Source organism: Oncorhynchus nerka, linkage group LG2 (assembly GCF_034236695.1).
Source record: "Oncorhynchus nerka isolate Pitt River linkage group LG2, Oner_Uvic_2.0, whole genome shotgun sequence".
NCBI classification, from domain to species: domain Eukaryota; kingdom Metazoa; phylum Chordata; class Actinopteri; order Salmoniformes; family Salmonidae; genus Oncorhynchus; species Oncorhynchus nerka.
In genome coordinates, this window is record NC_088397.1 from 42182533 (window position 1) to 42198784 (window position 16252).

Below are 16252 nucleotides of genomic sequence, written 5' to 3' on the forward strand. Positions count from 1 at the left end.
TCCTCCCAGACCTGGACTAAAGAATGGAAGGAGCGAGACATGATGTCCCAGATGTGCTCAATTGGATTCAGGTCTGGGGAACGGGCGTGCCAGTCCATAGCATCAATGCCTTCCTCTTGCAGGAACTGCTGACACACTCCAGCCACATGAGGTCTAGCATTGTCTTGCATTAGGAGGAACCCAGGGCCAACCGCACCAGCATATGGTCTCACAAGGGGTCTGAGGATCTCATCTCGGTACCTAATGGCAGTCAGGCTACCTCTGGCGAGCACATGGAGGGCTGTGCGGTCCCCCAAAGAAATGCCACCCCACACCATGACTGACCCACCACCAAACCGGTCATACTGGAGGATGTTTCAGGCAGCAGAACGTTCTCCACGGCGTCTCCAGACTGTCACATGTGCTCAGTGTGAACCTGCTTTCATCTGAGAAGAGCACAGGGCGCCAGTGGCGAATTTGCCAATCTTGGTGTTCTCTGGCAAATGCCAAACGTCCTGCACGGTGTTGGGCTGTAAGCACAACCCCCACCTGTGAACGTCGGGCCCTCATTTTACCCTGTCTGTTTCTGACGGTTTGAGCAGACACATGCACATTTGCAGGGCTCTGGCAGTGCTCCTCCTGCTCCTCCTTGCACAAAGGCGGAGGTAGCGGTCCTGCTCCTGGGTTGTTGCCCTCCTACGGCCTCCTCCACGTCTCCTGATGTACTGGCCTGTCTCCTGATAGCGCCTCCATGCTCTGGACACTACGCTGACAGACACAGCAAACCTTCTTGCCACAGCTCGCATTGATGTCCCATCCTGGATGAGCTGCACTCCCTGAGTCACTTGTGTGGGTTGTAGACTCCGTCTCATGCTACCACTAGAGTGAAAGCACCGCCAGCATTCAAAAGTGACCAAAACATCAGCCAGGAAGTATAGGAACTGAGAAGTGGTCTGTAGTCATCACCTGCAGAACCACTCCTTTATTGGGGGTGTCTTGCTAATTGCCTATAATTTCCACCTGTTGTCTATTCCATTTGCACAACAGCATGTGAAATGTATTGTCAATCAGTGTTGCTTCCTAAGTTTGATTTCACAGAAGTGTGATTGACTTGGAGTTACATTGTGTTGTTTAAGTGTTCCCTTTATTTTTTTGAGCAGTGTATATCCCCTTTATCTGTCAAGTTTCCATCCAATACGTTGTGCATGTAATATGAATTAATATGAATCCCAGACTAGACCAGAACATCGCCAGGCTGCAGCTGCACATGTAAAGTGGTTCAAACTCTGACCATCAACACGAGGTGGAGAGAGGAGAAAACTCTCCTCTCGGACAATCACTGGTACAGCGTATTACCGGTCCTAAGCCAAATATCTAGAAATGCAAATCTAAGTGGGACCATCCTACTACTCTTCTCAAATCATCGTAGTATGCTACTCTCATCACCAATGGGAACCGTCGACATGGCTGGCTAACCACTTCCAAGGAGCATCTTCCAGAGTGAACAACAGTAGAAGACGGGAAAGGGGAGACCCCTTTTGAAAGGCCAACTACCTTCCTAAGGAGGGCTGGTTCCGACAGAGATAAACGGCGAACGAAGCCATTCACATGTAACGTTAAACACATTCATGATTTCTTATTCCAAACAGGTGGTGGTTCATGTTCAAAGTATATGAGAATGAGTATATGTTACTGTGAAAATAGTTTCTAAAATGTATCAATGACAAGTGTCTCTTTCTCCCCCGCTTCATGTCATTGTGTAAAAAAAATATTAAAAAATTAAAAAATCAACATATTGTGTCTGCTAGGAACCTTTTCCTCATGTATTAAGTGTGTATGTTTATTCTGTGTCATGTATTTATCTAGTAAATAAATAATTAAACCAATTTGTGTAGTACTGAATCACAAGTAAGGTTGGGGTTTTGCAGATCCAAGAAAGTTCTGACTGTTCAGAATGATGATCTGATAAGAGGTTATGATTTAATATGTTGACTGTTTTATGGATGTGAAAAGTAAAGACCTTTCGAGTTTAATTCGGGAGATCTTTAAGCAACTGCTCTCGTGGTGCCCCAAATTCCAAATGACTTAACCTGTTGCGTCGAGCAATCCCGTATCCGGGAGCGTAATTATAGACTCAAGCTCATTACCATAACCCAACGTATTCATGAAAATCGCAAATGAAATTAAATAAATATATTGGCTCACAAGCTTAGCCTTTTGTTAACAACACTGTCATCTCAGATTTTCAAAATATGCTTTTCAACCATAGCTACACAAGCATTTGTGTAACAGTATTGATAGCTAGCATAGCATTAAGCCTAGCATTCAGCAGGCAACATTTTCACAAAAACAAGAAAAGCATTCAAATCAAATCATTTACCTTTGAAGAACTTCGGATGTTTTCAATGAGGAGACTCTCAGTTAGATAGCAAATGTTCAGTTTTTCCAAAAAGATAATTTGTGTAGGAGAAATCGCTCCATTTTGTTCATCACGTTTGGGTAAGAAAAAACCCCGAAAATTCAGTCATTACAACGCCGAACTTTTTTCCAAATTAACTCCATAATATCGACAGAAACATGGCAAACGTTTAGAATCAATCCTCAAGGTGTTTTTCACATATCTATTCGATGATAAGTCATTCGTGGCAGTTTGATTTCTCCTCTGAAGCAAATGGTAAAATAAACGCAGCTGGAGATTACGCAATAATTGCAACGGAGGACACCAACCGGAGCACCTGGTAAATGTAGTCTCTTATGGTCAATCTTCCAATGATATGCCTACAAATACGTCAATGCTGCAGACACCTTGGGGAAACGACAGAAAGTGTAGGCTCATTCCTTGCGCATTCACAGCCATATAAGGAGACATTGGAACAAAGCGCATTCAAAATCTGGGGCATTTCCTGTTTGAAATTTCATCTTGGTTTCGCCTGTAGCATCAGTTCTGTGGCACTCACAGATAATATCTTTGCAGATTTGGAAACGTCAGAGTGTTTTCTTTCCAAAGCTGTCAATTATATGCATAGTCGAGCATCTTTTCGTGACAAAATATCTTGTTTAAAACGGCAACGTTTTTTTATCGATAAATTAAAAGAGCGCCCCTATATCCAAGAAGTTAATTGTTACATGATTAGTTTAAATCGGGTAACAATTAAACATAGTTAGTGGATTCGATAAATAACAGTCATCAGATTAATGAAAGTAAAGTCACGATACCAACAATGCCTCTCTACCAGACAAACTTATTGTATTTTGTGCACGCTTTGACAACAACAACATCGAGCCGGGTGAGGGCCATCACTGACCTAGAGGACTGGGTGATTTAACTCTCCAAAGCCGACGTGAGAAAGGTCTTTAATCAGGTCAACACCCGCAGGGCTGAGGGCCCCATTGGTATTCCAGAGCGCGTTCGCAGAGCATGCCGCGAACAGCTGGCAGGCATAATCACTGTCATTTTCAACCTCTTCTTGTCCCAGTCTGTAATCCCCACGTTTTAAAATGACCACAATCATTCCTGTTCCTAAGAACTCCAAGGCTTCATGCCACAATGATTACCGCCCTGTAGGACTCACTTCTGTAAACATGAAGGCTGGTTATAGCACACATTAACTCCATCATCCTAGCCACCCTAGACCTACTCCAATTTGAATACCACCCCAACAGATCCATAGACGACGCAATCTCAATTGCTCTCCACACTGCCCTTACCCACCTAAATAAGACGGATATCTATGTGAGACTGTTGTTCATTGACTACAGCTCAGCGTTCAACACGCTCTGGATAAGAGCGTCTGCTAAATGACTTAAATGTAAATGTAACACAATTATCCCCTCCAAGCTCATCACCAGGCTTAGGACTCTGGGTCTGAACACCTACCTCTGCAACTAGATCCTGGACTTCCTGATGGGCTGACCCAACGTGGTGAGGGTAGGCAACATCACCTCCCCCACGCTGACCCTTAACACAGGGGTCTCACAGGGGTGCGCTTAGTCCCCTTCTGTACTCCCTTTTATCCCAGGACTGGGTGGCCACGCACAACTCCAACACCATTATCAATTTGGCTGACGACATGACGGTGGTAGGCCTGATCAACGGCGAAGATGAGCCTACAGGGAGGCCGTCGGTGACCTGGCAGTGTGGTGCCAGAACAACATCTCCCTCAACGTCAGCAAGACCAAGGAGCTGATCGCGGACTTCAGGAAACCGGAGGGGGGGGTTCACTGTACTTGAGCATGTGACATTAAAACTAAGCATGCCAATGCATAGCCCCATGCTGCAAGGATTAATACACAATTCCTGGAAGCTGGAAATATCCCATTTCTTCCATGGCCTGCATACTCAGACAAGCATGTTCCAGTTCCCGCCAATATCCAGCAACTTCACACAGCCATTGAAGTGGAGTGGGACAACATTCCACAGGCCACAATCAACAGCCTGATCAACTCTATGCAAAGGAGATGTGTCGAGCTGCATGAAGCAAATTGTGGTCACACCAGATACTGACTGGTTCTCTGAGCCAAGTCCTTGCCTCTTTGAAGGTATCTGTGATCAACAGATGCATATCTGTATTCCCAGTCATGTTAAATCCATAGATTAGGGCCTAATGCTTTTATTTCAATTGACTGATTTCCTTATATGAACCATAACTCAGTAAAATCTTTGAAATTGTTGCATGTTGCATTTATATTTTTCTTCAGTGTATATTCATATGTCACCAAATACCTGATTAAAACACATGGTTTTGCAATTAAGGTCTACTGTAGTCTCAACAGCACCCTAGAGGGAAGTCTTCCCAACCTTTTTTTGAACCGTGGCACACCTTGATGGGATAAACATTTTTTTGCGGCATACCAGAACTGTCCCTATTAATTTATTTTGTGATAATGACCTCCATCTCATCTGATCCATACTGCAAATCTATTTTGTGACAAATGTTTTTTATAGATTAAAAAGGGTTCATTTGAACCAGTTTCATAGTTCCTTACCTATGATGATTCATTTGTGTTCGCCTATAAGAGTGTCCCACAATCCGCAGTTATAAAATAGGTATTTTGTTTTGAAAGGTTTGAGCTAGAGACTAGCCATTTTCTGCATTGTAAAGGTGTAACTGACGACACAAAGCCATGCGGTTTATTTCCATGGCAGAGGCTGTGGTACAGCTAAGCCTAATCAGACTTGCCTGTCCTATTGGTTCTCACAGGTGAAGTAAAATAAAAAATGACTTTGCTCGTGATGTGCGCCCCTCACATGATACAAATGTAAGAACAGCCTGAGCGCACTGGACATAAAACAACGATACAGATGTAACCAGGTCCCATTCAATGTATAATCTGAGCGGCACTGGTGCTCCCAGTGAAAATTACATGTGTATTCCACGGGTCACGTTTATAAGGGAGTGTTACTTTTTAAAATCAAGACTAGGAAAGGTTTCGCTCACACCTGAGAGTTACTCAAGGCACACCGGCTGGAAACCACTGCTCTAGGGCAGGATTTCCCAATCCTCTCCTTGGGCCACCATAGACGTTTCTCATTTTTGTTTTAACCCTAAACTGGCACACCTGATTCAATTAGTCAACTAATCATCAAACCTTCGACTAACTGAATCAGGTGTGTCAGTTTAGGGTTACAACAAAAATCTGAAATCTCTGGAGGGGCCCCAAGGAGACAGTTGGGACTCTGTGCTCTAGGATAGCACCATTGTGTAGCCGGAGGACAGCTATTTTCCATCCTCCTCTGGCTACATTGACTTCAATACAAAACCTAGGAGGCCTGTACTTCTCACCCCCTTGCATAGACCTACAGTTGAAGTCAGAAGTTAACATACACCTTAGCAAAATACATTGAAACACAGATTTCACAATTCCTGATATCTAATCCTAGTAAAAATTCCCTGTCTTAGGTTAGTTAGGATCACCACTTTATTTTAAGAATGTGAAATAATCAGAATAATCAGAAACAGAATAATTGTAGAGAATGATTTATTTCAGCTTTTATCACATTCCCAGTGGGTCAGCAGTTTACATACACTCAATTAGTATTTGGTTGCATTGTCTTCAAATTGTTTAACTTGGGTCAAACGTTTGGGGCAGCCTTCATCAAGCTTACCACAATAGGTTGGGTGAATGTTGGCCCATTCCTCCTAACAGAGCTGGTGTAACGGAGTCAGGTTGTAGGCCTCTTTGCGAGCACAGGCTTTTTCAGATCTGCCCACAAATGTTCTATGGGATTGAGGTCAGGGCTTTGTGATGGCCACTCCAATACCTTGACTTTGTTGTCCTTAAGCCATTTTGCCACAACTTTGGAAGTATGCTTGGGGTCATTGTCCATTTGGAAGACCCATGCTTTAACTTCCTGAATGATGTCTTGAGATGTTGCTTCAATATATCCACATCATTTTCCTGTTTCATGACGCCATCTATTTTGTGAAGTGCACCATTCCCTCCTGCAGCAAAGCACCCCCACAACATGATGCTGCACCCCCGTGCTTCACGGTTGGGATGGTGTTCATCAGCTTGCAAGCGTCCCCCTTTTTCCTCCAAACATAACGATGGTCATTATGGCCAAACAGTTCTATTTGTGTTTCATCAGACCAGAGGACATTTCTCCAAAAAGTACAATCTTTGTCCCCATGAGCAGTTGCAAACCGTAGTCAAGCTTTTTTTCCTTGCTGAGCGGCCTTTCAGGTTATTTCGAAATTGGACTCGTTTTACTGTGGCTATAGATACTTTTGTACCGGTTTCCTCCAGCATCTTCACATGGTCCTTTGCTGTTGTTCTGTGATTGATTTGCACCTTTCGCACCAATGTACGTTCATCTCTAGGAGACAGAAAGCATCTCCTTCCTGAGAGGTATGACGGCTATGTGGTCCCATGGTGTTTGTACTTGCGTACTATTGTTTGTATATATGAACGTGTACCTTCAGGCATTTGGAAATTTCTCCCAAGGATGACCCAGACTTGTGGAGGTCTTCCCATGATGTCCAGCAACGAGGCACTGAGTTTGAAGGTAGGCCTTGAAATACATCCACAGGTACACCTCCAATTGACTCAAATGTCAATTAGCCTATCAGAAGCTTGTAAAACCATGACATTTTCTGGAATTTTCCAAGCTGTTTAAAGGCACAGTCAACTTAGTGTATGTAAACTTCTGACCCACTGGAATTGTGGGTCAGACCAAACATATTGTATTTTCAGCTGTTTGAAGCTGGTGTACAAAACTGAAAGAGAACTTAACGGGAAACACAGAAATAGCACACATAGAACAGATCTACAGCTTCTTAGACATGCTTTCGATGAGAATGACAGATCTATAACACACAATTCTATGTGAATTTGGTCAGGTCGCCCAAAAGGTTAAATATTGCAGCTTTAAGAGGGGATGACCACTCCATCAACAGTGTCAACTCTCTCCTGATATGAACTGAAGCCATGTCTCATGTGCCCTCTCATCCACTGGCACATGGAATATTTCCTCTCCAAGCACTGCTAATAGCTTATCAATTTTCTCTCATTACTGTATGTATAGTCCATCACATACGCAAACATAATCACATTATTACAAATCAATGTGACTTTAATCCTTGCTTTGATGAACTTATTAGCTCATTTGTCTAACTGCATTGTGTTATTGTTTTTCGTTTTCCAAGTCAAATCCTGTCCTCAATGGAAGAGTTGAGCAACTTCAACACCATCCATCCATGGTGAGCCTGTCCTGCATTGAAGCCTAGCCCCTGAACATCTCAACCCGTCCTGCACTGAAGTCAAGCCTCCGAAAACCTCAACTCATATTCTCTGCCTCAAACCCTATTACAGTGGCTAAGTCACTGGCTTACTGGTGCTCTTCCATGCCATCCCTAGGAGGGGTGCACCACTTGAGTGGGTTGAGTCGCTGATGTGATTTTCCTGTCCGGGTTGGCACCGCACCTTGGGTTGTTCCGTGGGGGAGATCTTCGTGGGCTATACCCAGCCTCGTCTCAGGATGGTAAGTTGGTGGTTGGAGATATCCCTCTAGTCGTGTGCGGGCTGTGCTTTGGCAAAGTGGTTGGGGTTATATCCTGCCTGTTTGGCCCCATCCGGGTGTATCGTCGGATGGGGCCAGTATCTCCCGACCCCTCCTTTCTCTGCCTCCAGTATTTATGCTGCAATAGTTTGTGTCAGGGGGTTAGGGTTAGTCTGTTATATCTGGAGTATTTCTCCTGTCTTATCCGGTGTCCTGTGAATTTAAGTATGCTCTCACTAATTCTCTATTTCTTTCTCTCTCTCGGAGGACCTGTGCCCTAGGACAATGCCTCAGGACTACCTGGCCTGATGACTCCTTGCTGTCCCCAGTCCACCTGGTCGTGCTGCTTCTCCAGTTCCAACAGTTCTGCCTGCGGCTATGGAACACTGGACATGCTACCTGTCCCAGACCTGCTGTTTTCAATTCTCTAGAGACAGCAGGAGTGGTAGAGACACTCTGAATGATCGGCTATGAAAAGCCAACTGACATTTACTCCTGAGGTGCTGACCTGTTGCACCCTCTACAACCACTGTGATTATTATTATTTGACCCTGCTGGTCATCTATGAACATTTGAACATCTGGGCCATGTTCTGTTATAATCTCCACCCGGGACAGCCAGAAGAGGACTGGCCACCACTCTAGGTTTCTTCCTAGGTTCTGGCCTTTCTAGAGAGTTTTTCCTAGCCACTGTGCTTCTACACCTGCATTGCTTGCCATTTGGGGTTTTAGGCTGGGTTTCTGTACAGCACGTTGTGACATCAGCTGATGTAAGAAGGGCTTTAAAAATACATTTGATTGATCGATTGATACACTCATTCAATCACTGCTGTGATCCCTTGCCAACACTGTGTAAGTAGCCAAATAATATTTGACTATAAATGTCTTTATTAAATGGTTTCAGGTTAAAAAAAATATTTTAAAAAAAGACACTCTCTGAAACACGCTTTGTCATCTCCGTGCAGTCCACGCCTATTCCGTGGGTCTCCCATCCTCCCACATTTTCAAGTCACCAGCCTCCACTGCTCTACCGTTCAGCTATATTATTGACGATATCAGAGAACTGGGACTTCAGATGCTACAGTGAAAGCCGGCTGACATATCAAAACAGTATATATATTTTTTTATTCGCTCACCTCGATTGGCCATTGCGGTCTCGATGATGTCCAGGGTAGGGTCATCTTCACACAGGTCATAGGGCATGTTGCCGTCAGAGTTCACAGCTAACAGGTCTGCTCCACTGGGAAGGTGGAAAACCAATAAGAGATAAGTGTGACTTAATTGGTTAGAGCATAGTGATTGCAATGCCAAGGTCATGGGTTTAATCTCCTCAGGGATCAAAAACATAGTAAAAATGTATGCTCTCACTGTACTGTAATAGTCTTGGACCAAATAAAATACAGATCTGACATTAATAAATACAAGACATATAGATGGAAAGCTGCAGTGTTATATGTAGTGTGACTAAGCCACTGTCTTACTGTTGTATGAGGACCTTGACCAGTCCTGCATGTCCACAGGTGGCAGCAGCATGTAGCGGGGTCCAAAGTTCATTGTCCTGGGCGTTTACACTGGCACTACGATTCAACAGGATCTTTACCATCTCCTCATAGTTATCAATACAGCACTGGGGGAGAGAGAGAGGTAGCGAGAGAGAGGTAGCGAGAGAGAGAGAGAGAGAGAGCGAGAAAGGTAGCAAGAGAGGAAGCATTGGAATATTAGCTTCATTTAATGCTACAAACTAAATGCATTGATGTAACAAGACCCTGTAGAATCTATGAGACAGAATCTCTAATGCTGTATAAATGTATTTTATAGAACTTTATAATTCCACTGAGACTTGTTAAGAATACATTAAGCATCACAAAGATGTTACTCTGACATTTCCACTGCCGTGTGGGTTGTGTGTGTTCTTAACAGCAAGAAGTGGGCTAAGACTAAAACAAACAAATTACCAGGGTGTGGAAAACAGCTGTTTTCTCCATCAGAAATAATTTGAGCTAACTAATGCTCAGTGGTGGTCAAAGTACTCAATTGTCATACTTGAGTAAAAGTAAAGTCACCCCCAGTCAAATACTACTTGAGTAATAGTATCTGGTATTAAATATAATTAAGTACAGTGGTGAAAAAAGTATCCGTTGTCATCTTTGAGTTAAAGTAAAAAGAAAATGCTATATGCTCCTTACAAATTCCTTATATTATGCAAAACGGGCAGCATTTCTATTTATTTAAGGACAGCCTGGGGCACACTAACACTCAGCCATAATTTACAAACGCAGTATGTATGTTTAGTGAGTATGCCAGTTCAGAGGCAGTAGGGATGACAACACGTTATATTGATATGTGCGTGCATTGGACCATATTGCTGTCCTGACTGAACATTCAAATATGTAACAAGTACTTCTGGGTGTCAGGGAAAATGTATGGGAGTAAAAAAGTACATATTTTCCTTAGAAATGTAGTGTAAAAGTAAAAGTTGCCAAAAATATAAATAGTAAAGTAAGATAGATATCCCCAAAAACAACTTAAGTACTTCAAAGTATTTTTACCTAGTTACTTTATACCACTGCTAATGCTATGGAGGTGTGTCACTGTGATAGGCTGTACAGAGAATGACAGAGACAAATGAAAGAAAAGAAACATACAGATCAGAGATACTGTATGGCAAACCTTGAAAGACAAACAAAGTTCTCTTTACAATGATTTGTTTTGATATCTCACAATGGGGATTCGCTAAGATCACCTACTCTTGGAATAACCAATCAAAATAATCTATTGGAGACAGACAGGTAGAGTGGCAAATGATGTGAGCCCATCACCTCTTTAGAATGAGGTACTCTCCAGACCTCTGGTTATTCTCACTGCTCTTCCTCACAAAGAGAACCATTCTCTAGCTCTCCTCAGATCGACTGGATCCCTGTTTTCCTGCTTAACTGCTCACAAGTGAACCTTAAAGGACATCGCCGCCAAGCGTAGGTCTTCGGACCCTGTCGAGAAGTTGAGTACTGACCGAAGGTTTTTTGTTTTGTGTAAAAATTCCTTTCTACTTCTCAGTCTCCATTGGTAGCTTGCTTCATGGCCAGCTATTGCAACTCGATTATCCCACGCTGCAAAGCTTAGACTAACTTGGTAAGCTCGCTGAGAGGCACGCTAACCTCACTAGCATATCCTACCTGCAACACATTAGCATTGTTAGCTCCCTTCTCTCGCGTAATTTAACCTAAGTTCTCCCGTTTGTGTTAACCAGAGCAACGGTCTCAGCCTCGTGGCTCATTCGGTCGCAGGAGCACACTATCTGAAGATTAACTCTGCCCCCATACAGTTTTCTTCAGGCAGCACTGAGCTAGCCACGGCACCTTGACGATGAGGTAGCTGCTAGCTAGCTAATGCCCCACTAGCTTCGTGGCTATAGCGTTCTACTGTGCTCAGTATTGCTAGCTATTAGCCGCAAGCATTCTAACTAGCTAGCTAGCTTATTGCGCTGTTTACATGAGATATGATTTGCTAGCCACCAGCCCCCACGCTTCTAACTAGTTACCTATGCCGTCTACATGTTGTCCTTACAACAAGCATTGCTTAGTCCCCCTAGCAAGCCTTGTTCTTCACAATGTTATTGTGAATGTTGTTTTTGGCCATCATTATATTATTGTCAATGTTGATTTTGGCCATCATTATAAGCCTGCCACACACATTATACGATACATTTAACATAAGAATGAGTGTGAGTTTGTCCAACCCGGCTTGTGGGAAATGACAGAGTTCATATAGGACCAGGGCACAAATAATAATAATAATAATAATCATCATCAATAATTGCTCTTTATTTAACCATCTTACATATAAAACCTTATTTGCTCATCGAAAATGGTAAATAACTCACCACAGGTTAATGAGAAGGGTGTGCTTGAAAGGATGCACAAAACTCTGAAATGTTGGGTTGTATTGGAGAGAGTCTTAGTCTTAAATAATTTTCCACACACAGTCTGTGCCTCGATTTAGTTCTCATGCTAGTGAGGGCCGAGAATCCACGCTCACATAGGTGCGCGGTTGCAAAGGGTATCAGTGCCTTAACAGCCCAATTTGCCAAGGCAGGACACTCTGAGCGCAGCCCAATCCAGTAATCTGGCAGTGGCTTCCGTTTAAATTAAATTTTCACAGAATCGCTTTTTGCAGTTACGATGAGGCTCTCTTGTTATTGGTAAGTGGACTGGAGGAAGGGCATGAAAGGGATAATGAATCCAGTTGTTTGTGTCATCTGTTTCGGGAAAGTACCTGCGTAATTGCGCACCCAACTCACTCAGGTGCTTCGCTATATCACATTTGACAATTATGGAAAGACCTGTGTGTTGTTCTTAATGCAGACAGAGAAGAGCTCCAACTTCTTAAATCATAGCCTCAATTTTGTCCCGCACATTGAATATAGGTGCGGTGAGTCCCTGTAATCCTAGACTCAGATCATTCAGATGAGAAAAAACATCACCTATATAGGCCAGTCGTGTGAAAAACTTGTCATCATGCAAGCAGTCAGACAAGTGAAAATTATGGTCATTAAAAGAAAACTTTAAGCTTGTCTCTCAATTTAAAAAAACGTGTCAATACCTTGCCTCTTCATAACCAGCGCACTTCTGTATGTTGTAAAAGCGTTACATGGTCGCTGTCCATATCATTGTATAGTGCAGAAGATACGAGAGTTCAGGGTCCTTGCTTTAACGAAGTTAACCATTTTCTCTGTAGTGTCCAAAATGTCTTTCAAGCTGTCAGGCATTCCCTTGGCAGCAAGAGCCTCTCGGTGAATGCTGCAGTGTACCCAAGTGGCGTCAGGAGCAACTGCTTGCATGCGCGTTACCACTCCGCTATGTCTCCCTGTCATCGCTTTTGCACCATCAGTACAGACACCAACACATCTTGACCACCAACGTCCATTTGATGTCACAAAGCTGTCCAGTATTTTTAAAATATTGTCCTGGTTTCCAGTGGTTTGCTGAAGAGGATGTCTTCCTTAATTGACCCCCATAAACATAACGGACACATACCAGGAGCTGTGCCAGGCCCGCCACGTCTGTTGATTCATCCAGCTGTAATGCATAGAATTCACTGGCTTGTATGCGAAACAGTAATTGTTTCAAAACATCTCCTGCCATGTCACTGATGCGCCGTGAAACGGTGTTGTTTGATTAATAGTTTTTTGGGTCTTTTCCCACAGCATTGTCCCAACCACATCCGTGGCAACAGGAAGAATTAAGTCCTCCACAATAGTATGGGGCTTGCCTGTCCTAGCCACTCGGTAACTCACCATATGACGCTTCTAGCCCCTTCTTATTAATGGTATCTGTTGCTTTTATACATATATTACTATTCAAAAGTCATTAATTGTCACTCAAAAAACTCCTGTGGCTTATTTCTCAAGTGGGCATGTATTGTTTCTAAATGTCTGCGCAAGAGTGAAGGTTTCATTGAGTTGTGAGATAGTACTTTTGCACATATAACACACTGTGGCTGAGGAAAGGCACCACTCCCATTATAAATGAACCCCAAATCAATGTATTTCTCATCATATTTGCGCCTCTTCGATAGTCCAATGTCCCCGTCTGTTCTGTGATTCCTGGGTAAGAGGGCAGGTGATCTTCAGCTGCATCAGATTCACAACTGTCAGTGTCCATGCTAGCTGGGCAAATGTAGAATTACTGATGCTAGCACTGGATGTGCTCGTGGAAGCAGAACAACTTGTGTCGTCGACAGGTGCAGGTGTAGTACTGCTGGTAGTAGCAGTACTACCAGTAGAGCTGGTACGTGTCTCTATGGACGCAGGCCTTACTTTTTTTCACCATTTATCCATTTTTGAGCAAACAGAATGAGCAGCATCTACGTTTGGCTACATATGGACCGTTAGTGGAATTCCCGCGAGAGAGTAACGGTTAATGTGATTTGATAATTATTTGACTATGCTACCTGTATTTGACATTGTGTTATTATTTGGCTTAACACTAGATGGTTTAATTTTATTTTTGGCAGTGAAACAAGGCTACTCAGTTAAGGAAAAAAATATATATATTTTTCTCTTACTTGAGTGGCCTCGTTTCACTGCCAAAAATAAAATGATATATATACACACACACACACACACACACATTATTATTATTATATATTTTTGTATTTGAATCACATTTTTATTTTCCGTACCCCCGACGGCATTGCACGTACCCCAATTTGGGAATACCTGCTATAGAGCATCTACGGATGGACTATCCAAATAAAGTGTTACCTTACCAGGTTCGAACCACTAGATGGTGTTCCCTCAATGTTAATTCAAAACTTAACATTCAAATTATAATGATTTATAAAATGTAGAGGGAAGAGTTAAAGTTAGAACAATGGGTTTGTCCAGATATATTCATATGAAATCAAAAAAACTGCCAAGAGGACTACTATAATAATTCTTCATTTAGTCTTTCACTTTATTTTCTTGCTTCAGTGCATCTTCTATTGGAGTGATGTCGCTACATCCCAAATGATATTGGCGACCAGTTGCAGTGGTTGGTACCTTAGGGGGGGAGATTGTGCTCGTTTTTGGTACATGACATATCCTCTCTGTTTGGCCAAGAAAATTACCTTGCTGGAAACTTGAATGCTTGAATTTCACCTTCACGGCCAAGTTTTAATCATCCACATCATCTGCAATTCCAATCCAATATTCATCATAGCAGAAAACTAGAAAATCAGAGTCTCGCACATTCACCATTGTATGCTCATCTATGGGTTTCCCAAGGACCAAGTCAAATTTAAAGGCATAATCTTAATCTGGGCCAGCTTTTCCAAAAGCATGTTGAGGCTAAATTCAAGCCTCGTAGGAGCATTGTTGAATCTCCGAGCTATCTCCCAAAACCACTGTTACTAAAGATGCACTTGAAAACACTCATAGAACACCGAAATCCATCATTAGATGTGTTTCCTCCCTACCACGTCACTTTATACACAGAATATCTCCTTTAAACATAGATAAACATCTTGATTCTATCTCTCTGTGACTGCCGATAACTTCACAACGAAGTTGACTACGAATACAAAGTTGCCAATGTCTTTGCAGATGTTACAAACAAGTGATAGATAAAAAGATGCTTCAAATGAAAACCGAGATGACTGCATTAAACGCTAATTACCGGTAGCCTACAGTATTAGGCTACATAGGCCTATTGAAATCAATTGTTCATTCATTATTAATTTGCTAATTGTAGGCCGTCTCATTTTTGCCACAATATATTTCACGATGAGTCGGCTAACAACATGTGCGCAATGACGTGCAAAATCTTGATTTAGTGCATAATTATAGGAGTAAGCAATCATTAGAATAAGCCACCTCAATATTTGAGGCCATTAGGTGACAGTATCTTTCTAGAAGCTGATCTGTCGTCAGTAATTTGGAATTACTCTAAATGAAGGTCAAATTTGAATGGAGAAAGGCTAATCCAAGGGCAGCGCTGCCTTCATTTAGATCCGATCAGTATCGACACATGCCTCAAAGACACACTTAGTGAACATGTTTTGTGAAACACACGTTACATCTTCAGCCGTTGCAGTAAAGATGGATTGTTAAAACACTCATTCCATCGCTATCGGGAAACCGGGCCCAGGGTAGTACCCAACTTCAGCTGTGGCCAATTAATATCTTGATTGGTCCTTTCTGATAGGGAGTTGCTCCTTCCTCATTCTGAATCTAAACCATAATGGTGAATTTGTATTGCATGTGTAACTGGCAACCTCTAACTTGGCTTTGCAACGCCGTTGGGGTTATGCCCCAAAAAAAATGTGATTCACATTTTCAAACAGTCCATTCAGATTTTCCAATGGGGCAATACATTTGGGTGGATGTTTTTTTCTCGCCTGAGTAGCCTCGTTTCACTGCCAAAAATAAAATTAACTATCCAGTGTTCAGCGAAATAACAACACATTGTCAAATAAAGGTAGCCTAGTCAAATAATTAACATCCAATCACATTAACCGTTACTCTCTCGCGGGAAGCCTTCACTCTTGCGCAGACATTTAGAAACGAAACATGCCAATTTAAAAAAAAAAAGCCACAGGAGTTTTTTGAGTGACAATTAAGATGACTTTCGAGTAGTAAGACATGTATAAAAGCAACCAATACCATTAATAAGGGGCTAGAAGTGTTTTTATATGGTGAGCTACCGAGTGGCTAGGACAGGCAAGACCCATACTATTGTGGAGGACGTCATTATTCCTGCTGCCACGGATATGGCTGGGACAATGCTGTGGGAAA

General features: G+C 42.6%; 1 protein-coding gene across 1 annotated transcript in view; it reads right to left on the bottom strand.

The window, feature by feature from the left end:
• Nucleotides 1-16252, bottom strand: part of LOC115135419 (protein phosphatase 1 regulatory inhibitor subunit 16B) — a 140529-nt gene that overhangs the window by 20181 nt on the left and 104096 nt on the right. Inside the window, exons 4-5 of the mRNA XM_029670101.2 lie at nucleotides 9459-9604; nucleotides 9114-9217 (exon numbers count right to left, since the gene is read on the bottom strand). Of these exons, the coding sequence (XP_029525961.1) occupies nucleotides 9114-9217; nucleotides 9459-9604 (250 nt within the window). The remainder of the gene's footprint in view (nucleotides 1-9113; nucleotides 9218-9458; nucleotides 9605-16252) is intronic.